The sequence below is a fragment of the Perna viridis genome, chromosome 4 (genome assembly GCF_037379345.1).
Source record: "Perna viridis isolate PV_CMFRI_1.1 ecotype Kerala chromosome 4, ASM3737934v1, whole genome shotgun sequence".
NCBI classification, from domain to species: Eukaryota; Metazoa; Mollusca; class Bivalvia; order Mytilida; family Mytilidae; genus Perna; species Perna viridis.
Window position 1 is genome coordinate 43,047,518 of NC_142448.1, and position 22,013 is coordinate 43,069,530.

Below are 22,013 nucleotides of genomic sequence, written 5' to 3' on the forward strand. Positions count from 1 at the left end.
TTATCTCTCTTTGGTTAAAATTCTGATGTTTTGGTCATTTTTTTGCAAGAGAAAACTGACCCACTGTGAGTCATCATTACAATGTGGTGAAGGGACATTTTTGCAGGTGTGACCCAGTGATTTCGGGTCAGTTGGCAAGTATGAGTTTCATTGTATGAGACGAGATGTGACAAGATGAATAAAGGGAACAACTTAACCTTTTTCATACAGGTGTACACTGAAAAATACTATGTACATGTACATAGAATTTAAAAAAAAAAAAAAGAAAATCAATTATTTTCAGTGCTTTTTATAAATTTTTAATCATTCTAGTTAATAACAATTGCTGTGTATCAGTATAATAGAACATATTGTATACAAAATCAAATTTGGGTAAAAAAATAAACAATCTTCAATGTCGAATTTCTAAAATTCAAATTATCTTAAAAACGAAGCATATAACTCAATGGGATTTGCTTATTTACAAAAATAATCATATAAAATTGACGCATAACATACGATACAAACATTCCTCATCCAGGCATTCAATTTTGTTATAAGTTTATAAAAAATATTCCTGACTATTGTGCCATTTTACTGAGAAACCTGTCTCAACCAAACCAAGAATAAACCAGAAACCTGTTCAAAACAAACATCTTCCCGAGTTCCCTTAATATCAGTTTTAATAACTTTCGAACCTGTGTTGACCAAACACATGCCTTAATCCAATGAATTTTTCAGTGAAAAAATGGTTTGGTTAAGACAGGTTACACTGTACATATAAATAAAGTATAGCTTTTAATAAGAACCAGGTGGAGGTGATTCGTAACAGAAAAAAATAACCGAAATTTTTCTGCAGTTTTGGCCTTGCATAAATGATATAATAATAACATTGATATTGTTTTTTAGATATTAATCTCTTCAATGGATATAAAGATTATATAAAATGCAATATGAAGGGGAGAAAACTCTTAAAATTGCAACAGGAAGTACATGTAAATAAATATTTTGCTTGTTCCATTTAATTTCAAAAACTAAGTGTTGTTTTTTACAACACCCCACCCCCCTCCCCCCAAAAAAATTATGAGAAGAATAAATAAGTAACATGGTAAGTTTTTGTCTTCACTTAAATTATTGTTGTTATTGAAACCTGCCTGGTATTTAGAAGCAACTGTTCTTAACATTTAAAAAATCTCATGGCAAATGTTGTTAATCAGTTCTCTATATAAAGTATGTAATATATTGCACAGTACATATAAAAGAAACTATAGGGAAAAAATCACCAGAAAAAGTTCACTAAGTTAACCAATCAGTGTTTAATTCCACAAAAAAAAAAGTAAGTATAAAATTTATCATAGGTTATGACATCACAATATTATTTTCTTCAATGATATCATAACTAATGACTTATTTCAAACTTAATTTTATTTGTGAAATCAACAACAGTTCTCTCATGACTTCATGCACACAAAAATGTCAACATAAAAAAACCATTAAAAATTTGACAATAAACTATAAAAAATTATAACAAAACTAATATTAACAAAAAAAACACATTACAGATATTTTATGGCTTTTAATCAATTATATCAGATTGGTTTTATCCTTCAATGTGGTAGAGATATTGTTCATTGGCAGGGTTTAAATCAGAAGTTGTCCGAGGTCTAAGACCCTCAATTACTGTCCTTGGACCTTTGAAAATGCATTTACCTAGTCCAGGAACTTCATAAACTTACTCATCAATTGCTCATTATCGCTACTGAGAACTCAAGTAGATCATTGTCTGAACTTGGAAAAGTTAAAGACTTTTGATAAGATTCCAATTTTCATGGTTTTTGTACTTGAGTCAAACCACAAATTCAAATTTCAAAGGAAACATTATATATTTATTGATGTTGTAATAAAAGCAACAGATTCAATATCATACCTGTCAATCCACATTAGAGGTGGGGGAGACTCCAACAAAACCAATGAAAAATTTTGAATCTCCTACATAGAAATGTATGATTTGTGGGCGGTTAATATCTATATTTTATGTGAAAAATTTTGCATGTTTGAATATTTAAACCCAAAATATACTTTTACATAAAAATCTCCCATATAAGACAGTGACAATGGGGGAGAATTTCCTATATGATTTGTTAACAGTTATGCAATTTTCAACAAACTAATGTAATTTGACAAACCACAAAAACTGATTCCCACAAATAAAAGTACCGGTACTGTCATACAGAATTGATATAAATCTTAACAAGTCAGCAAAAAAACAAGAAAGGTAGCAAGCGCAAAAAAGGGGGGATTCCTATCTGCTCATTTTTGCCAAAATTTGGAACACAGCTAAAAGATATTTTCAACAATGGAAAGGTTGGCGGTAGTTTCTACTCCCACACCCTCCATTGAAATACTACTAGGTAGGTTCTCTCATAAACATAAATTAATGAAACAGACCTTTTGTTTTGGTATATTAACAATTCTACTTCTCTGAGGTAATGCAACACTTTTAAGTAAATATTCTAGGAGTATTCAACAGTTAAAAGTCCAAGTTGACTGAACAAGCCAGCTTAGAAATTGACATGAAACCACATAATATTTGGATATTAACAAGGTTTTTTTTACTAAAGAATTTCATGCTTAGAATGTCAACTCTTGATTTTTCAGCACAAACAATCAAGCTGTTTAAAATAGAAGTTCTTGAAATTTTCTACCCATCTTTAATCTGTATTGTAAAGTAAGTACAAGCAGTCAATTTTACAAAAAGTTGAAAGTATAAACTTTATTGTAAGTAACATTTAGATCAATTTAGATTAACTTTATTTTTTGTGAAATAGATCTGTGTCCTAACTACAGCATGTCTAGTTAAGTTTCCTAACACAAATTATGCCATTAAAAGGACAACCATTTCGGTAACTTTAGTTAAAAAATGAGCATACATAAAGTGGTTAAGCTAGCAATTCAAAAAGGAATTAATGGAACTCGCTGAGATATAGAAATCAGAAATAAAGATTGGATGAAGTAATACTTTGAAGTTCTCATAGAGAACTAAAAATGTATCAATTATACTTTAAGGTTAAGTCTCCTTCACAAGATCAATTTATTGCCCTAGCAGGCATGGTCAGAGTAGAAAATATAATCCAAAGTCAAAAACAAAAGACTCAAGATGATATGGTTTTCATTATTGTTTGGTGTGAAATGTGACAGGGCTATGAATGTCACTACCCAAGTTTCTGGTAATAAAGAGAAAGAAGATGGTAATAAAAAATATCGAAAAATATTCTAGATGCCCACGAGCTAAGGGCAAAGCCTGAACTACTAAAAATAGACCAATTTTCATCCGGGTGGGGTTGTTGCCTCTTTGAAATATACACCATACCTATTCTCTTTACATATACATAAACTATTGAAAAAACCATCCCGGGCATCAGTAAGACCATTGAAAGCTTTAAATGTGTAAAAAAAAAGAATCAAGTATTCCTGTTTTGTCATGATAGTTAAAATCAATAATCTAATACCGGTACAATACCTAATAATGTTCTAGTGACTTGTATTTAATATCTGTACATATTTACCTCAGTGACAAATTGAAATTAAAAGCTATCAAAGAATAATTATCTGTTCCAACCATGTTTAAACAACCGTCCAATTAGTCATCTTCCATGTTCCTGACTTTGACTTTGTTAAATTTTTAGCAAAGGGAAGTAACTCTCCAACCCAGACTGTTTTACTATCCTATTGAAACAATGGACAGCAGTAGATTTCAAATTCAAATATTTGACTTATTATAATTTATTTCAAACCATATATCTACTAACTGAAGTGTAAATAGTTAAAGTTTCAAAGAAAAATGTATACTGTTTATCCTTTCTCCAATGAGATCTCCAACCATGTTGTCCTGTGTTGGTTGGTTACTTCCCTTAGAAAAACTTGTTAAAATGCCTTACATTCTGTAAATATGAAAAAGGACCATGGAATACAGCTATTAAAATCAATGATCCCAAACATATGAGCAGGGGGTAAACAGGGATATAAAAAATGAAATTAGCTCATAAAACTTAATTTTAATGAATTATGGCACAAACCAATGGATGGAATGGGAAAGGAGATATAAATCAGTTCTAACCACCTATCGTACGTATGTGTACATCTGCTATGTTCAAAATCATACAAAAATTTTAAAAAATGCAAGCAGTACCCTCTAATTATTTAATATGGCCCCTGACATGGTGAAAATCTTTTGTAGTTATTAACAGAAATCTATTTAAGCCCCCTTAATTGCTAAAAAAGTTTTATTTAATAAAGCCATATTAGTCGAAAAAATTGGCAGACTTTTTAAAAATCAAATAATAAAACCTCACAGTGTGAAATTTATAATATTACTGAAGTAGGATTTTTCTCAAAACAGCAAAGTTAAAAAATCTTGTTTTCTGCAAAATTTACAAAATTAAAATAATTAAAGTACACATTAATTTATGAATTTACGCAGCCTAGCTCTATTTTCCCTGACAATACTATGAAGATATTTGTTCTATGCCTGGTTTCTAAAAAATCTAACATTGAGATTTTCCACAAATCCTTCTTCACCTCAAGTTTCAACCAAAACTGATTAGTTGAATTGAAGATTTGAGAAAAAAACTCCAGGATTTGAGGAAATTATCAGCTTGATCAATTTTTTTTTATGAAACCCAGGCCTGGTCCTTTTCACCAAGTACTCATAGCAAAAATAACATTTCTGGTGAACATCTCAGCCTGACATGGTCTTAATGAAAGATATGCAGAGATAAATATTACACACCTTTTATGGGCTGATGAGTAATTCTGCATGCTTTACTGACAATACATTTATACCAAATTCACCAATCATTCAAAATTAAAAACAAATGTATTCAATAGAATTTTCAGCATGATTAAGCCATTGTACTCACTACAATAATTTTACCTGTGCTTATTAAGAAATACCACAGGTAGTGAAGTTGAAATTTATATCTAAAAGATATTTGACCAGTTGACCATTTGAAAGTTACACTTTTTCACTAACATTTATTACATGTATTAAGTTCCCATGTGACTAATATAGTATGTCCAGGTAAATCACCTGATTGTCATGTGATTCAATATATCAGTGTGAATGTTTGAATAAAACTACATGCAATTAATAGACCTTAAACAGGAGTGCATTGGAGTTATTAAAATACAGGGGCAGACATTAGGCCATTCAAAGTTAATTTCTTGATTCTCATGCTATTTTTCATGGAAAAACAAAGAGAGAGACATTTCTTTCTAGCTTTTCATTGCCCCCTTGTGAGACTACTTTTTTTTTGTTCTTATTTCACTGAAAAGGCTTAATAAAGAACATGGGCCTGAAAACAAAGAAATAACTTTTAAATGGCCTAATCTAATTAAAATATTAAATGAAAGTAATGTGATCAATATACAACTACATGTATCCTAATAATTGTCGAAAATCATGTGACCCTAGTATCAGTCAAACCATCAGTCATGTGATTAATCATGTGACTTTTTTTTCATAAAGGAAAATTCATCTGAAAAATTTGAACTCCAACATATATAATTTGAACTTCAAACATATTGCTATGTGTGTGCTTAACAATATAATGAAGAGTTGTAACCAAACTTTCAGTTGCAAGGTGACCCATAATACAAGTTAAAAATCAAGAGATAAACTGGCACATCCTAATTTTTTTATACTAGATACACTTTGCCATAATCTTGAACATTTTCATGCAATTCTTTTTTTGCATGTTTTGCAGTCAATCTATTTTCATGCAATCTTGAATATTGTATCTTTTGTTAAAAAAGATTTTTTAAATTTTTTTGAAAAATATATTCACAGTACTTTTATTTTCAAGTTACAGGTCTAAATTAAAAATTGTGAAAATATATAAAGAGCAAAAAATTGTTTAAACTAGATGTACTTATAATGTCTTAATCTTAAAAAGGGAGAGTTAATGTCAAAAAGAAGTTATTAATATTTGGCATATTTTAACAATTCTAGATCTATGAAAACACAATACGATTTCTGCAATAATGTAACAAAACATAATTTGAAAAGTATAAATGAACCAATCAGAGCTACTCATTCTTCCTCATTACACCAGAGCAAAACCATGTACGCACTAGAAAGAAAATGTCCTGAATTTGCCACATCCGTTCTAAAATTGTAGTTGCACTGGTTGAAATCTTATCATCACCTTTTTCATAGCTCCTCTTATTGTGCAAAAATTCTTGAAGGAGTTACTGTTCTCCATTTCTATTGATATTTAACTCAATTTTTGTTTGCGCCACCTGGTGAATAAAACTACTTTGATCAGTGGATCACTACAACAACCAGAAAATAATTCAAGAAGAACATCTTCTTTCTGCATCCGAGGTTATTTGTTAGTGTAGCAGAAATGGCAGAGTAGTTCCAATTGATATATGAACAATCAAATCACATTACATTTCAATGGACTAGCCTATGATTGCCTCTACATTTTTTCTGACTAGAAAAAAACAAGCTTTTGCAAAACAAGATTGCGAAGTGGGAAGGCCATACAAGTTAATTCATTTGGCTTTCAGCCCTAACAAGTACAGAAGTGGAAAAAAATTTTCTTTTCATTTTTTTATTATTATTATTTTTTTTTTTTTCAGAAGGGAAACATTTAGTAGACTCTAATTGTGTTTGCTTCTTTAAACAAATGGCCTTTACAGTATGTTATTTACATACTCATTTGGGAACATAACTAACTTTTTAATACATGTAGTTAAATCCAGTCTTAAGGACCCTAAAGTCAAAAGAATTAATTCTAGATGGCCTAAATAAATGTTAATACATGTGTATCACTATTAGTTCCATCATTGTGACCCTTCCCAAGGTGCAACACTATTGGCTTTTGGTACATTAAGACTTTTAGTCTGTGTAACTTCTTGTTTTCGCTTGTCTACATTATGACCATATTGTCTGGGAACTTCCAGATTGCTCTTCCGTCGATTACTCCCACTGTTTATGCTGTGGATTCTGGTTGGTTCCTCAGAACGTCGTCGAACTTGTCCTGGTGAAAGACCACTAAAAAAAATCAGAATATTTATTAGACTTCAAATACAATCAGTACAAAAAAAAATACAGTTTAACTTATACTCATATTTCTTTTTCATATCAAAATCATTCTGAACTTTAAAAAATTCAAAATCTTGAAATCTTGTTTCAAATCTTTCAAAAAAAATCTTTACTTCCCATATAGAAAATTTTTACACATTTAAATATTCCAAACTATACCAGAACTGTTTTCTACTACAAAACATCATCATTTAACCAAGAACTAGCACTGTCAATATACATTACTGCATTAAATTGATCAAAAACAATTTTTTTCCGTATTAACAGAGAAACAAAAGGACACTACAACAAAAGGAAAGGACTTCATAGCAAGGTAAGCAGCCCAACTATTTTTTACAAATATTGACACGGCAAATCAATAACTATTACTGTATAGTAATATATTTTTCCTATGGAAAGCAAGATAAAAATAGCGTGCAATATACTGTGAAAGTACAATTGTTCGATGGGTACCAAATTTCGCGGTTTTCGTGGATAGGCCAAACCACAAAATTTTGTTCCCAACGAAAAGGAGATTTCAATAGATACGTAAACTGAAAACCTCAAGACAATGAATTCAATAACCCATGAACTTGTGTTTCTTCCCTAATCCACGAAAATTGGTATCTGAGAATTAAAGTACCTTAACAGTATTTCCAATATTGTGTGCAATATAGCTTCATCATAGCATCATCAACTACAAAAACACATTTTAAATGTGTTTATAGCATCTGCTATACAATAAAGGGTCATTGCATTAATATTGGGAGATATTATCCTTTGTAGAATATATATTGCACTCGCAAGCTCCTGTGATTTTTAAAAATGCTACTCCAGACAATATTTCCTGATATTCATGCAGTAACCCTATATCAAAGCTCTTTAATTCAATGAGACCTACCCTCTGGCAAAGGAAGGTACATAATGTATGGTAGCTTCATGTACCAGGGCTTCTAAATTTATTACATACATGTATCACTTAGTTTCTGTTTCACTGCTACCCTGACAGTGATGTACCGATTTGGAATGATGACTAGAAGACTGACAAAGTCAGAAAATGAAGTTTTAACAAAAAATATTTATCCATTTTCTTTGAAGTTGGAAATGCACATCTATATAATGTAATAATAACTATTTTTCATACTCCATCTTTGCATAAATCTTTTAAGATTTTTTACACACAAAAGCTTTTTCTTAAAATTGGTGATATACCATGGAAAAGAAGAAATGGTTGTTGCTTGTAAATAATCTGCTATTTTTTTCTAAAAATAATACACACGTACATCTTCAAATGACAATTCTGATGACCATGGGAAATATGTGAAAAAGCTTGAATGAACAATCTTTGAGTAGTTTTTGTGATTTTATACTCACAAACTCTGACCATCAAAAACTATGGTTTTTCATGAAAATAAGTTCTTACAAAAACTCTAATCCACTTTTTTACCAAAGTAAACTATAATATGAACATCTTCACATCTTAATTAATATAAGTACAAAATTTCAGCTCATCGCCATGAATAATATATTTGAAAATTAGCACCTACAGAACTTGTTGATGGATGGACAATCTGGCAGAGTAAAAATTACAGGGCACCTACACTGGTCATCCAGGGCCCTTATAAACAAACCCCTGCGCTTCAAATTGAAAAATTCACATAATCTATGTATATCTTTCTTCAGAAGTATTAGAAGTGGTCGAAAACCTTCAAACAATTTTCAAGATTTTGTGATTGAATATTTCTATGGAAAAAATGTGTACATAAAACTGAAATAATATTTCAACATGCTACAAATTATACACATGTTTAAGCTCTTTTTCTAGTGCATCATATAAGTCTCCTTCATACTGATATAAGTCAATAACTATAAAAGAATCACATAAAGATATACTTATATAATTCTCATCCAATATTCAATTATTTATAAACCACATAGCGAGTAATTTCTATAAGGATAACATTAACTTCATGATGTTTGGAGAATACATATATTAACAGGTTTTCCTACACAATTCAGTGTTATTCCAAACATGATCGAAAAAAAGCTGTGCCATGAGTGCATGATACGCCCGTCAGCTGATATATCAAACATTAAACATTTCTAAGTCCCTAAATTGTTCATTTTTTGGATGAACAAAAATGGAAAGTACCATAATTATGATGTTGAAGAATGTATACTCAATTCTCATGAAAATGGTCCATATAAATTTGATAGCAAGTACAATAATTAATGTCAGAGAATTTGGTTAGTTTACTATTGATTGAGTGACCATTACCTGATAAAATACCTTACATAGTTAACTGGACAATTGTGAAGGAGATTTAAACCCCATGTCATTCCACAGGTATCTGAATCTATGTCTCAAAGAGAGTATACCTAAGAATTTCATCAGGTAATGATCATTCAATCAAGGAAAGACCAACTAAATTCCATAAAGTTAACTATGTCACTCGCTGTAAAATATTTAAAATTATCCGCTATGCTAAATACAGCAGCCATGCTTAATGCTGAGAAAAGCTGCATCATGACAAATTTTACCTTAATTCTCTATGTGCTTTTTGCGGTACAGGTGGCTTAGCCCTGTCACTGAAAATTGTTACAAAAGTCTATTTTTGAGATTGAGAAACAATACAATGATTGATAAAAAAAAACAGCAAACCGCAAAACAGAAATGAAAAACATTATTTAACCATGCAACAGATATAAAACATTCTTAATAAAAACAATGAAGAAATAGAGAGAAATATTGCAAAAAAAAAGAAAAAAAAATTCATATAGAAAATAGATATAGTTATGTACAGCAAACATATATCATCAAGGTAAAATTTGTGGAATAACAGAAAGCAGTGTTTCAAAGGGGACATTCTTTTGGGCAATGTTTCAAAAGGGAAATCATTTGGGCAATGTTTTAAAAGGGAAATTCTTTTGGGCGATGTTGCAAAGGGAAAATTCTTTTGGGCAACGTTTCAAAAGGGAAATTCTTTTGGGCAATGTTACAAAGGCGAAATTCTTTTGGGCAATGTTTAAAGGGGAAATTCCTTTGGGCAATGTTTTAAAGTGGTCTTCATTCATATGCAGAATTAGAAAGTTTGTATTTAATTATATTATATTGTAATATTTATATATCAAAAAGTACTTTCGACAGTAAGGACAGTATAGACCTAAAAGGGTGGGCACAATATCTTCAATCTGTAATTGTGAATGTGAAGAATTTCACTTGAGCTGCTTCAGCCTTTGGAGAATGAGCATGATTTTGATTTTCTGAAAACTTATTGAAAATAAACAATATTTCAAGGGATGATATCGTTGAACATATGCAAGAGTCCAAATTTACCTTCAACAGTGGAAGTTCCTGAACTTTTAAACTTTAAAATACATTTACATGTAAATGGTTTACTAGAAAAAAAACCCTCAAAAGTCCCTAAAAAGTCTAAATGAATATAGCTAAAGGTCCTGGACCTAGGTAAATGTAATTTCAAAGGTCCTTAGTCAGATATTGAGAGTCCCTGATCTCAGACCATTGTTACTTTGAACCCCTAATATGTATGACATTAGCATGTGAAGTTACTTGAATAGAAGTTGATCATTTAGGTAACAGTCTTTATAAAAAAAATCCAAAAGGAGGTGATTCACGTATGTCAAAACCCCACCAAACTCATTTCTAGTTCCTATTCAGAATCAGCAACTGATCACATAATCAGGCTTAGTTTTCATATGGTTGTTGTGCTTTTGAGAAAACTATTGTATAGATTTTGCAATTTATCATGGTTGACTTGATTTGATTTCGTGGATTATAGTGGGAGATGAATGAATGATTTTTTTTTTTAATAAAAAAAAAAAAAAACTCTGAATACGGAAAGGGATATTCTTGCTGCTGCATGAAAATATAGCATATGTTGACTGAAAAAAGCATTGTTTGTTTGGTGGTTTTTTCTTCACCATGAATCACTTTAATATGGGCAGTGTCCTAATTTTATATGGGCTGATACATTTAAAAGGCGAACAGGACACCATAGGAATCCACTACTAAAAGGAACTTTATAATGTTATTTCAATGAAATCTTCATATAAACAAAACGTTATTAATAGTATTAGTACAAGTATTCCTAAACCAAAGCCATTATAAATGTCAGTTATGAATAACTAGTATTATTGACTAACGTTGGAATATTAGCCTAAATATGATAAAAACTGCCAATAAAATACAAATAAAAAAGTGTGCCAATACAAGATTTAGCCGTCCAATACAGCTTTTACCCATCCAATATGTCATACTGGACTGGTTAAAATCCATATTGGCCTAGCACATTGGACTAGTTAGTCAATGAAGGTATAATTGCTTAAGGTTTTCCATATTGGTCCTTCGCTAGAATATTGGCTAGCCTCGGACCAATAACTAAGCCAATATGGAAAACTTAACGCAAAAATACTATAATATCTTCCTTTAATACCCATTAGCTGTTAGTTAGACATGACTGTTAAAGGGTTCATGGATAATTATGCGTACAAGGATCAATTTTTCATTCTATACTTGCCCAAAAATCATAAAATTTATTGTGGTTTATGGTTTACTACGTCCATCGCTTTATTCCAAAGTGATTCTAGGAGCATTCTTCAAAAAACAGAAATAAAAAAAAAAGATCAACTCTATGCATGAACAAAATCATTATACTGGTACCCATTATTTAGGAGCTGGTACCTGTACTAGTAAGCAACAGGGATGGGAGCAGACGTGATTGTGCTGGTGTCATAAATGGTAACATGTACAAGTAACCAAAGAAGCAATTCATGGTACAGTGCAAAATGAAGGTGTGAATAAGGGTATTATTGTATATTAATTAATTTTGCCTACAGGTTATTAGCTCAATTAGCATTAAAATTATCTACCAATTGTAGTACTAGCTATTAATTCTATTATGAAGCGGTTGGCATTTAGCAGCACAAAGATTGAACCAAATATAAATGTTAAGTTTTAAAAAATATGCAACAATCATTTATTCAAGTTTATAAAATGTTTTTAATAGGACATTGCTAAACTAAAAAAAAATCCATAAAATTTAATTTTCACATTCCAGTTATGTTATCATAAAATTTTGAATTCCAAGCTTTCTGTTAATTGAAGGTCATCATAAAGGCTCTAAAAATATCTTTTTAAAATTGAAGTTAATCCACAGCATATCTATTCTAGTATATATTATATATGGAAAAAGACCACTGAAAATGGATTTGGCTATAAAAGTTGCAGAAAATTGTCTAAATGCTCATCATAAAGGTTATGTGAGAAGAAGCTGTTACCAGACAGGTTACAAGCCAAAAGGAATACACACCAACTTACACTACATGAATCATTAATTTTCCATAACAACATAAAACCTTGTAAAAAAAGACAGAAACAATATTTAAGCTAAAAGAAACAAGACTGAGTGAATAAAACAACTATGAAACAATAGATCATAGAAGTCCCTAATTGAGATTTTCAGATTTATCTCCCTTTTGTAGAGTTATCTCCTCATTGCAGTAAGTACAATCTGAAATCTCAATAATTCAGAAACTCTCATAATCTGGCACTTTTGGCAATATTTCATTGCTTTTCAAACAAATTGCCTTATCTGAAACACTTTCTTCTGACCCATGGAGTGTTAATTTGACAGTTAAACAGGAAAAAAAGACTTTCTAACAGATCTCACAGCCCAATGTCAGTTATATGACACTGTTTTTCTCAGCAAATAATTTGAATGGAAATGTTAGAGTCATTAAGCTTTAAACTTAGACAAAAAATGAGTTATTTGTGTCATATTCTTTTTTAATTCAATATATCTGATAATTCTTCTAGAAGGGAGATAATTCCAGAATCCACAAAAAGGAATACTGCTAGATTGAGTTCTAGTTGAAAATTGATTTGTGATTGAGTATATGGTCACCATATGTCATTCATTCTACTTTAGTTTAAGAATAGTTATGTTGAAAAATCAATTCATGAAATGCTGAAAAGTTTTTTTTTAAAAAGTCATTAAAATTGAAATTTTCTTTAAATATATCTCATAGAAATGATTGTGTTGAAAATCAATTAATGAAATGCCGAAAAGTTGGTTTTTTTTAAGAAGTAATTGAAATTTGAACTTTTCTTTAAATACTTCCCATGAAAAATGTGTTTATTTTTTCAAAGCAGAGATATTCAATTTCTTATGTTCTCCTGTTTTTTTGGATACCACTTTTAAAAAAGAGACAGAAAAATGGCATATGGTTTGGCAAAGAAAAGAGATAAAGAGGTTGTTAAAAAGAAAAGAAAAAAATATGGTTTGTCAATAAAAGTGCCCACATCAAATGAATTATGACAAGGGGAATAACTCTTACCTCGTCATAAGACTAGAGTCAGATCCTTTCAAAAGTTGTCTGATGTAAAAAGTTTTGTTTAAAATTTTATGTCTATCTGATAAGAAACACATTTAAATCAATTTCAGTAAGGAAATCAATTGCCTATTTTAAGATTCCAACTTTAATACAAAAAATTAGAAAAAAAGCAATCATTTCTGACACTAAGCATTTATAACTAAAAACATTTTAACAAAATTTAAAATAAAGAAGTAATCAGAAAAAAAAACTATTTATCCATGCAGTATCTTAATCCAAGTAAAGAAATTGTCTATATGTACTAAGAAATACAATGTACACATTTATAACTTAATACAATTTTCTTGCATAGGACAAAAAATAATGTAAAAACAAAAATTTATGTTTTTCCCAAAGTATAATTTTTCTTCATGCAGTTGTTATAAAAAGACAAATACACTGAATTTAAACTACCTTACCGTATATGGAAGGATCTACACATTACAAAAATCAAACTTATAGCTATCAGTTTTAAATTAGCATACAAAAGAAATGTTTTACTAATATTAAATCAGTCTGACTAACATCAACTGCTAAAAATGTAAAACTTCCAAATCAATTCATTTCCAATCAAGGGTGATTCAAAACAAAAAGTATAAAACCCCAAAAAACAACTTTAAAGTTAATGCTAATTTGAATTTATCAGTTTTTAAATTTTTGTAAAAAATATCAATGCATGAGTTCAACGGAATTTGTTTGACCAAGCAACAAAAGGTATATTAATTATTATCTGACAAATAAGAAAACCTGCATGAGTAGCTCTAACTACAGCGAGTGAGATAGTTGACTTTATGGAATAGAGTTGGTCTTACCTGGATTAAATGACTAGTACTTGATACAATTTCTTAGGTATTAACAAGGAGATTTAAGTGTCAGTCTCTGTAAGAATCAGGCAGTGTGTGAAACATGGTATGGAAAACATCATCGTTTTGATAGTGTAATTTCGCACCATCAGAATCAAGGAAAAAAGACAATATTTTCCATATCATGTAGGAGCATTGAGTTATAATTTCATTGAAATGCACCGAAAATGAACATTTCAAGGGCAGATAACTCTGTCAAAAACCTCATTTTTCTAACAGCCTATTGAAAAAATTCAGAGCAAAGCCAGTGATGCAGAGATTGAATAAAGGTCTTTTCAAATACAGAAAGTATCCTTGAGTGATATTACATCGTCAGATAGGTTTATGTTTTGATATATATTGTTTTTGATTTTTCCTATTTTGCCTGATTCTTACAAATACTTACACTTAAACTTTCTATCATACAGTAGGTACTAGAAGGATGTATGTGAGAAAGTTCAAATCTCATTGTCAATTGTCTAGTTAACTGTCTAATGAAGTCCAGATGATTTTTATTTCATCAAGAGAAGACAAATGCTTCCTTCCCCCCCTAAAGTTAACTATATTATTCGCTGTAGAGAAAAGAATATCAGATCTTGTCTTTAACAATGATTGTCTTCTCAAGCAGTTCATGCATCAAAGACACAAATATTTGTTGAACACTAATCTAGTTGGTAAGCTTGGTAATAAGATGATTTTAAGTCAAGTGTATAGATGTGCTAGTTTCAAAAGACAGAGGGTGCAGCTATATAAAGGTCAGTTGGTAAAACCTTAACATACAAACATGACATAATAAACTGAAAACAAGTTAGTTTATTACAGCAAAAAATACAGTTAACTTCAGGGAATCGAGTTGGTCATCCTATAATTGAATGACCCTTACCTGATGAAATGTCTTAGGTAGTAACCTGTACAATTAACAAGAGTATTTAAACTTTTTCATGGGTATAAGTTTGATAGAATGTTTGGTCAAGTAATGGTCACTCAGTCAAAGGAAGACAAACTCTATTCCCTGCAGTTAACTATATCTCTTGCTGTAGGAACATCATATTTAATGTGATATATGTTATGAAAGTATTACATTGTTGCTAACATAGAAAAATCACTAAGAAGTCTAAATTAACAAGTTTATCTTAAGAAGGTAGACCTAAGGTGAGGGACATAACTCTTGAAATCAGTAATGTGTTTGTATCATATTCAATTTCAACAAAGCCTATCAAGCTTTCATTTGAAACAGAATGAAATCAGTCCAAGTTACTTTGATGCTTACATGAGATTGATGTAAAATGCAGAATACAAATGTTCCAATGATTTGTAAGAGTTGTGTCCCCTACCTTAAGTCTACCTCCTTAAATCAACATTAAGTAGAGAGTATATAAGGGCTCACAAAGATTCAACCTTCTTTAACAAAAGTTATTCAAGATATCTCTAGGTATAGATTTTTTTATCACAATAGTGCTTCATTTAAATTGAAAGATAACTTCCCCAAAAGACACGATTAACTCGAGGAATGAAAGAACAGTAAACATTGTGTTACAAAGAGGTCAGACTAGATCTTAAATTATTCCATTCATTTGAATCCCTATTTTTTCTATCACTAACCACATTGAAAAAAATGCTTGTTTTGCCATAAACTAACTGGGAAAATAATTTTTTTTTTTTTTAATGAACCTTTCATTACAATTTTCTTTGGATGAATTCAAGTAGAATTTCCATCAACTCAATACTCAAACTACTTCTAAAAACTTAGGCTTAAAAAAAAATAGTCTTGTTTCCTGCTACCAGAAACAATAGGCTAGGTAGGTAGGGAAATTATTTTATTTTTCATAAACATTTTACAATGAGTCGATGGGGAAAAAATCTACACTTTAACAGTGCTTGAGCCAAAATAGCCATAACATGTTTAGGGAAGGCACCAAAAACTAGGGTAGGTAGTGTAGCAGGAAACAAACATGTTATTGTTTTGGCCTAATAAAAAATATCTTTACTCAAAAGGTAGGCCAAAAAAATTTCTTTTTTTCATACAGCCCTATAATAAAACTTTCATAATACCTTGAGTTTGTACGTGATGATTTATTTGAGTCTAAGTCTTGCAAATTTCCCGTACTAAATGAATGATGTGTAACATGGACTGGTGAAGATTCTCCGCTAATGTCCGAGCTGACGTCTCGATCACTGGAAGAACTATTATGCCGCCGACTTATCTTTGGACTAGGTGTTGAAGGTCTCTTCTTTGGTCCACCAAAGAGAAATCTGATTAAATACAAAAAAATATCACTCATATAAAAGAAAGTATTTACTTAAAATTGACCTATACCTATGTTTAATTTTCCTTTAAAATAAGTTCAAATACAAATTCTCTTCATTGACAGAAAAAAGTACAATACTTACACAGATTTGAAAAATTACTTTGATTCATCCGTATCAAAGCCGGGGGCGGGTCCAAGTGAGGGCATAAGCCCCCCCCCCCCCTTTTTTCAAAGAATAAAAAAAAAACTAATGTAATCTGCTAAATATTGCAATAAATATGGCAATTTATCATATTCATTCATTAAACATGTCATGATCTTATTTCTTTTTATACTGATTCTTGTAATTACACCTCCCCTCCATAAAATCCTGGATCAGCTCCAGAAAGCATCTATGATGGTGAACACTATTTCAATAGAAAAAATGCAATACTAACACAGTAGTCAATAAAAGTTTTCTGGAAATTTCGGGTGTTTACACCTAAAAATGCATTTCATCAACTCGTGTTACATCATAATTCATTAATAAAGACAATTATCCGATTAAGATTAGCATATTTTAATGGTCAGCACAATGCATCTACCTAACTGCATTACCTACATGTGTTTTACAGTTTATATGTACATGTACCTACCTGTGTTTTGCAGTTTACATGTACATGTACCTACCTGCGTTTCGACAATGGTTGTTGTTTGGCTTTTTCTAACAAATCTTTATACTGGTCCGATCGTATATACCGAGGGTAGCTATCTTTCTTCATTAATACATATATATGTTCTTGGGCTGGCTCAAAAACATATCTTGCACTAAAAAGAGATTTGAAACATGAAAAAAAAATTTTTTAATTATAATTTTCTCTGTTAAAAGCATGAACAAGCTAGTGCACTCTACGTAAGGCTAAGAATACCCCACTGAGCCAGGAGAAAGGGAAGACATAGTAAAAATTATTATGCAAGAGCAATACTCCAAATATATAAGCATTCTGCGCAATAGAAGCTGTGAAATCTGTTACAGAAAAGTGTAATGGACAGACGGACTGATGGATGAACAAAATGATTACAATAAAGTGGAGGTATGCAAATTGAAGACTTGATCTGTATATATTTATAGTAAGTTCTAATGTCACTACAGGATATGCATTGTGACGACTTGGCTTGCAATTTTTTTAGGATAACGACAGTAGAATTTTTTACTAAGTACTATTCTCTCATTCTGTAGAAAATTTTGAGTTATCTAGGAGATGCACAAGTACAGTAAAACCAGTCTGAACCAAACCCTGAATAAACCAAAAACCTGTCTAAACCACACTTTATAAACTCCCTTATATCAATTTACATGTATTTTGAACCTGGGTAAACTGAACACCTGCCTTAAACGAACAAATTTTTAGTCCTAAAGAAGTTTGGTTTAGATAGATTTCACTGTATTTAATTCTAGTGTTGTACAATTGAGGCTCAACACTCAAAATATACTGTTCTTGTAAAGTATACAGTCAAACCTTGATATGTTAAACTCTGAAGAGTCCAAATTTAAGATTTAAACAATTATGACAGTTCCAGAAAACAATTCCTAACTCCAATACATTTTTATCTTCAATGACTCTCTAACTTTGATGAATTAAAATCTAAACATTAAGTTTTTAACTAGTCCCATCAAAAAGTCTTTCAGATTAATTAACTCTGATGTCTCAAATGTCAATAAATTAGTGAGGAAAATTGATTGCATTATTAAACAGAAATACTCCAAGTCTGTTAATATAATGTTCAGTGCAAGGGTCCGGAAATTTTGACAGCCCATGCCGATCATTTTATCAAACTTCAGCAGATGTTTGTGTCAGTCTTTTACATGCTCAGATCGAAAATAAACTTAAAACCTTTTTATGTAGTTATTTTAAGATAAATATTGGACTTTGTGTTAATTCACTACATACTCTATCTTTTACTAAATATAAGAACAAGTGAACAAGTTTGGTTTCGACCACAGATGGATGTTCTGACATGTAAACAAAGCATCATATCTCTAGGACTTTTTCATTACATTGACAAACAGCAGAAAACTTCTGAGTAATGAAAAAAATGTTGATTATTTATAAAAGAAAATCGCAAACACATTTTGTATATTGATTTAAATGGTCTGTTGACTTCTGTGTTAAAACAATTCAATCTGTAAATTAATAATTACAATTTAGGACTGATTCGTAGTTTCAGTACAAAGTGCTTTCGTTACCTCTGAAAGATCGGCGGGAAAATGATGGACTTTCTTTTTCTTATTAAATCAAATAGTAAGGGTATGAAAATTCTCTGAGTCACTTTAACTAATTCGTATACACAATGGGGCTGCATGTGTACCATTAATTCAATTATACAATCAACTAATCAGTTAAAGGTAAATCACAGTCACAGGTGGCTGCACATCGGCTAAAATTGACACACACCTGTCAATTAATTACCAATAAACAATTAGGAGACAGGTAGACAGGATGTTTATACACTAATAAAACCATGCAGACTGTAATTTATAAAGGTTGACAATTTTTTATGTCCGATATTGGAAAATGGTCGTCAGTCATTTGCAAAATTTGTCGGTCAATGACTGGCATTTTTGACCGATTCCGGACCCTTGGTTCAGTGAGGCTTCTGACATTTGCGTTTTACTGCAGTAAAAGCACAAAAAACTATTAATAAGTAGAAACCATCACATATTGGTACACATCTGGGCTTCCAATGACTCATACCTTGGAAAACAAATATTTTAGCCAGGACCTTTCAACACAGTGGACATACAGACAGACAGGTGATTGCAATATAGCCCCACTCTAAAGAGATGGCATATATAACAGTGAGTAGGGATATAATATTATATGCACAGCTCTTCTGTATACATACTTGGAATTAGATTCAGAACAGATTCTCATGTTTTCATGAACCTGATCTAAAGTTTTGCTATCTACATTCACTTCACACTTGGACCCTTTCTCTAAATATTCCCTGCAAAAAATGAAAAAAAAAAAATCAATACTTTTAAAATAGATACATGTAGTTGACAGAAACCTCACAATGAAAAAAATCCCAATGTTTTACTTACTGTAATGACTTTACTTTTCGGTTTTCATTTGAATTTAATCATGTGGAAACCTTGTGTCTATTTTAAATGTTATCTCAATCCAAAGAAGGTGAGGAATTCTTTTACCATACTCAAAGTCTGAATTTCATAAGGACAGGTACTGAAGAGAACTGTTTTTCATTTTTAAGTGAATCTGAGTCTTAGTCCATTTGTCTTCAATTTGTTTGAAATGTGGGTTGTTTCATCAAAATTCCAGTTCATCCGGACTAATTTTAGTCCCTTGTTAAAAATATTATGAATTTAATTATAAACAATTATTATAGATAAGAAGCTGATCAGGTAGTTTATATATATTTCGTTTGCCTGATTTGAAAAAAAAAAATCTCTATGATTTGGTTGTTTTATCTTTTTCTTGGACGACTGGATATTTTGCGATATCAAATCATGGGACGATGTGATATTAAAAATTCGCCATTGTGATTGGTTGATGTGTGGTTGTGTGACATTTTTTTTTTTAAATTTGATTGGTCAAAAGCAACGTTGTGACGTTCCTCACATTGTTCTCCCGTAACAACTGGTGATGTCATAGAAGGTTGATCACTAAAATTTCCGCCATGGCAGATGCAGAATGTCAATAAGCCAAATATACCAGAGAAAAAAGTTTCATACAACGTGAAATTTGAATATTGCAAAATATCGACTTATGTTATTTAATTTCTACATCATAACAAACTAGCCAATGCTCTTCGGTATGATGTTGAAATTAAAGAGCTTGAGTTGATATTTTGCAGTATTCAACTTTCACTAATCATGAAACCTATTATTTCCCTTAAAGGCCTCTTAATCCCATAACCTAAAGAATTTTTTTTGTCAAAGTGTTCAGACGACACAATGATAGAAAATTATTCAATTAAGAGCAATTCTTTTTAATGATATAAATTACTTCCTTTCTAAATGAACTTTTCATACCATAAAATCTGTACTTATTAATCTCAATTTCCTTATTGGCACACTTGAGCAACTTTACAAAATTTTCAATATAATGAGAATGGATAATGTGAATATGAACCAAGCCAGGGTGCAAAAGTATGCTCAAGGTCACCCATGGGTCTTCAATGAACAACAAGTAAACCCTCACACCACAGGGCAGACTGCAGCTGGCCCCAAAATATCATTATATACAGGTACAGTGAAAAGAGAGGCCAGAAATTCTTCATTTTGGACCAGCTGCAGCAGGCACTAAAACAACATTATACACATGTACAGCCAAATAGCTGCACTTATAGACTCCAGCAACATAAATAAAAACTGAAAGTGCAAAAACTAAATAAGACATACAGAGGCCAGAAATACCTCACATGTGACAGGCAAAAAATGCAGCGGTACTTCGGTGCAACCACAACCCTCCCCCTTTTCACATATGGCCACTTTCGGTCTACTATGTTTCACGCTGTAACTGCTGTCCCAATTTTAATACCATAAATCTAATAATACTCACTTATAAATATTATTCATTTCTGCTTTTTGTTTAGATTTAGGACAACATTTATATTCTTCCACACATATCCAGAAATATAAATTTTCATGACTATATTCCTTGATTAAATATTCAGCAAAGTCTCTCTGTCCACATTGATCACTGATAAGTTCATGAAAACTTATTGCCCACTTTTTCATGCGTAGATCAGTCGGAATTTGAACACTGAAATATAAAAGATGCTGTAAATTCAGTTTGATATAAAAATCCCTATCCCAAGTTGTCGTTTTTTTTTATTTTTGTTTTGGTTTAAGGAGGTTCATTGCTCATGTTCAGCCATATTTTCAAATTCTCAAACTCCTCTGGTTTTATCCTTTTCACAACATCAATAGTTTTTGCCCAGTGACCCCCCCCCCCCCACTTTTCTTTTTCGTAATTACATTACACACCTTAAAATGTTATTTGGGAAGTTTTTATGAAATCCTTGTTATTTCTCCAGTGTTTTAAATAAATAAAACCTACTAAGACAAAATCTATGGAAAATCAAGAGAAGTCCTTTTCCCGCTAAAAGTTAAAATGCTTATATCTCAAAAAAACAAGCACACTGACCCTTCAACTTCTTCTACTCATATTGTTATAGCATGAAAGAAGATTTCACAACCCTTTGAAATCCTTAATATTAATTGTTCATAACCAAATAAATGCTGAAGGAAGTGGTTCTTTGCTTATTTTATTTATTGATATGGTGGTAAAAGAGGGTAATGATGCATCATCAAAAGCTACAAGAGAGGAGGAAAGAGGGCTGAGAACCTACAAATTAATATTAGTGGCCTAATCATACAGTGCAACCTGTCTAAACAAAACCCATTGGGACTTTAAAATTGGTGTGGTTTAGACAGGTTTAAAGTTTATCAAGGTT

General features: G+C 31.0%; 1 protein-coding gene across 23 annotated transcripts in view; it reads right to left on the bottom strand.

The window, feature by feature from the left end:
- Nucleotides 1-273: 273 nt before the first annotated feature.
- Nucleotides 274-22,013, bottom strand: part of LOC148620174 (regulator of G protein signaling 6-like) — a 70,411-nt gene continuing 48,671 nt past the window's right edge. For 3 of the 23 annotated variants that reach the window (XM_088580831.1, XM_088580821.1, XM_088580823.1), the window contains 8 exons: nt 21,116-21,319; nt 19,440-19,541; nt 17,223-17,360; nt 16,357-16,557; nt 13,882-13,896; nt 13,427-13,465; nt 9,611-9,658; nt 274-7,039 (listed from right to left, as the gene is read on the bottom strand). In XM_088580831.1, the coding sequence (XP_088436957.1) occupies nt 6,829-7,039; nt 9,611-9,658; nt 13,427-13,465; nt 13,882-13,896; nt 16,357-16,557; nt 17,223-17,360; nt 19,440-19,541; nt 21,116-21,319 (958 nt within the window). In that variant the 3' untranslated portion in view covers nt 274-6,828. Of the gene's footprint in view, nt 7,040-9,610; nt 9,659-11,607; nt 11,685-12,407; nt 12,446-13,426; nt 13,466-13,881; nt 13,897-16,356; nt 16,558-17,222; nt 17,361-19,439; nt 19,542-21,115; nt 21,320-22,013 lie in introns of those variants that run through there. The other 20 variants (XM_088580832.1, XM_088580826.1, XM_088580828.1 and 17 more) reach the window with 16 other exon arrangements.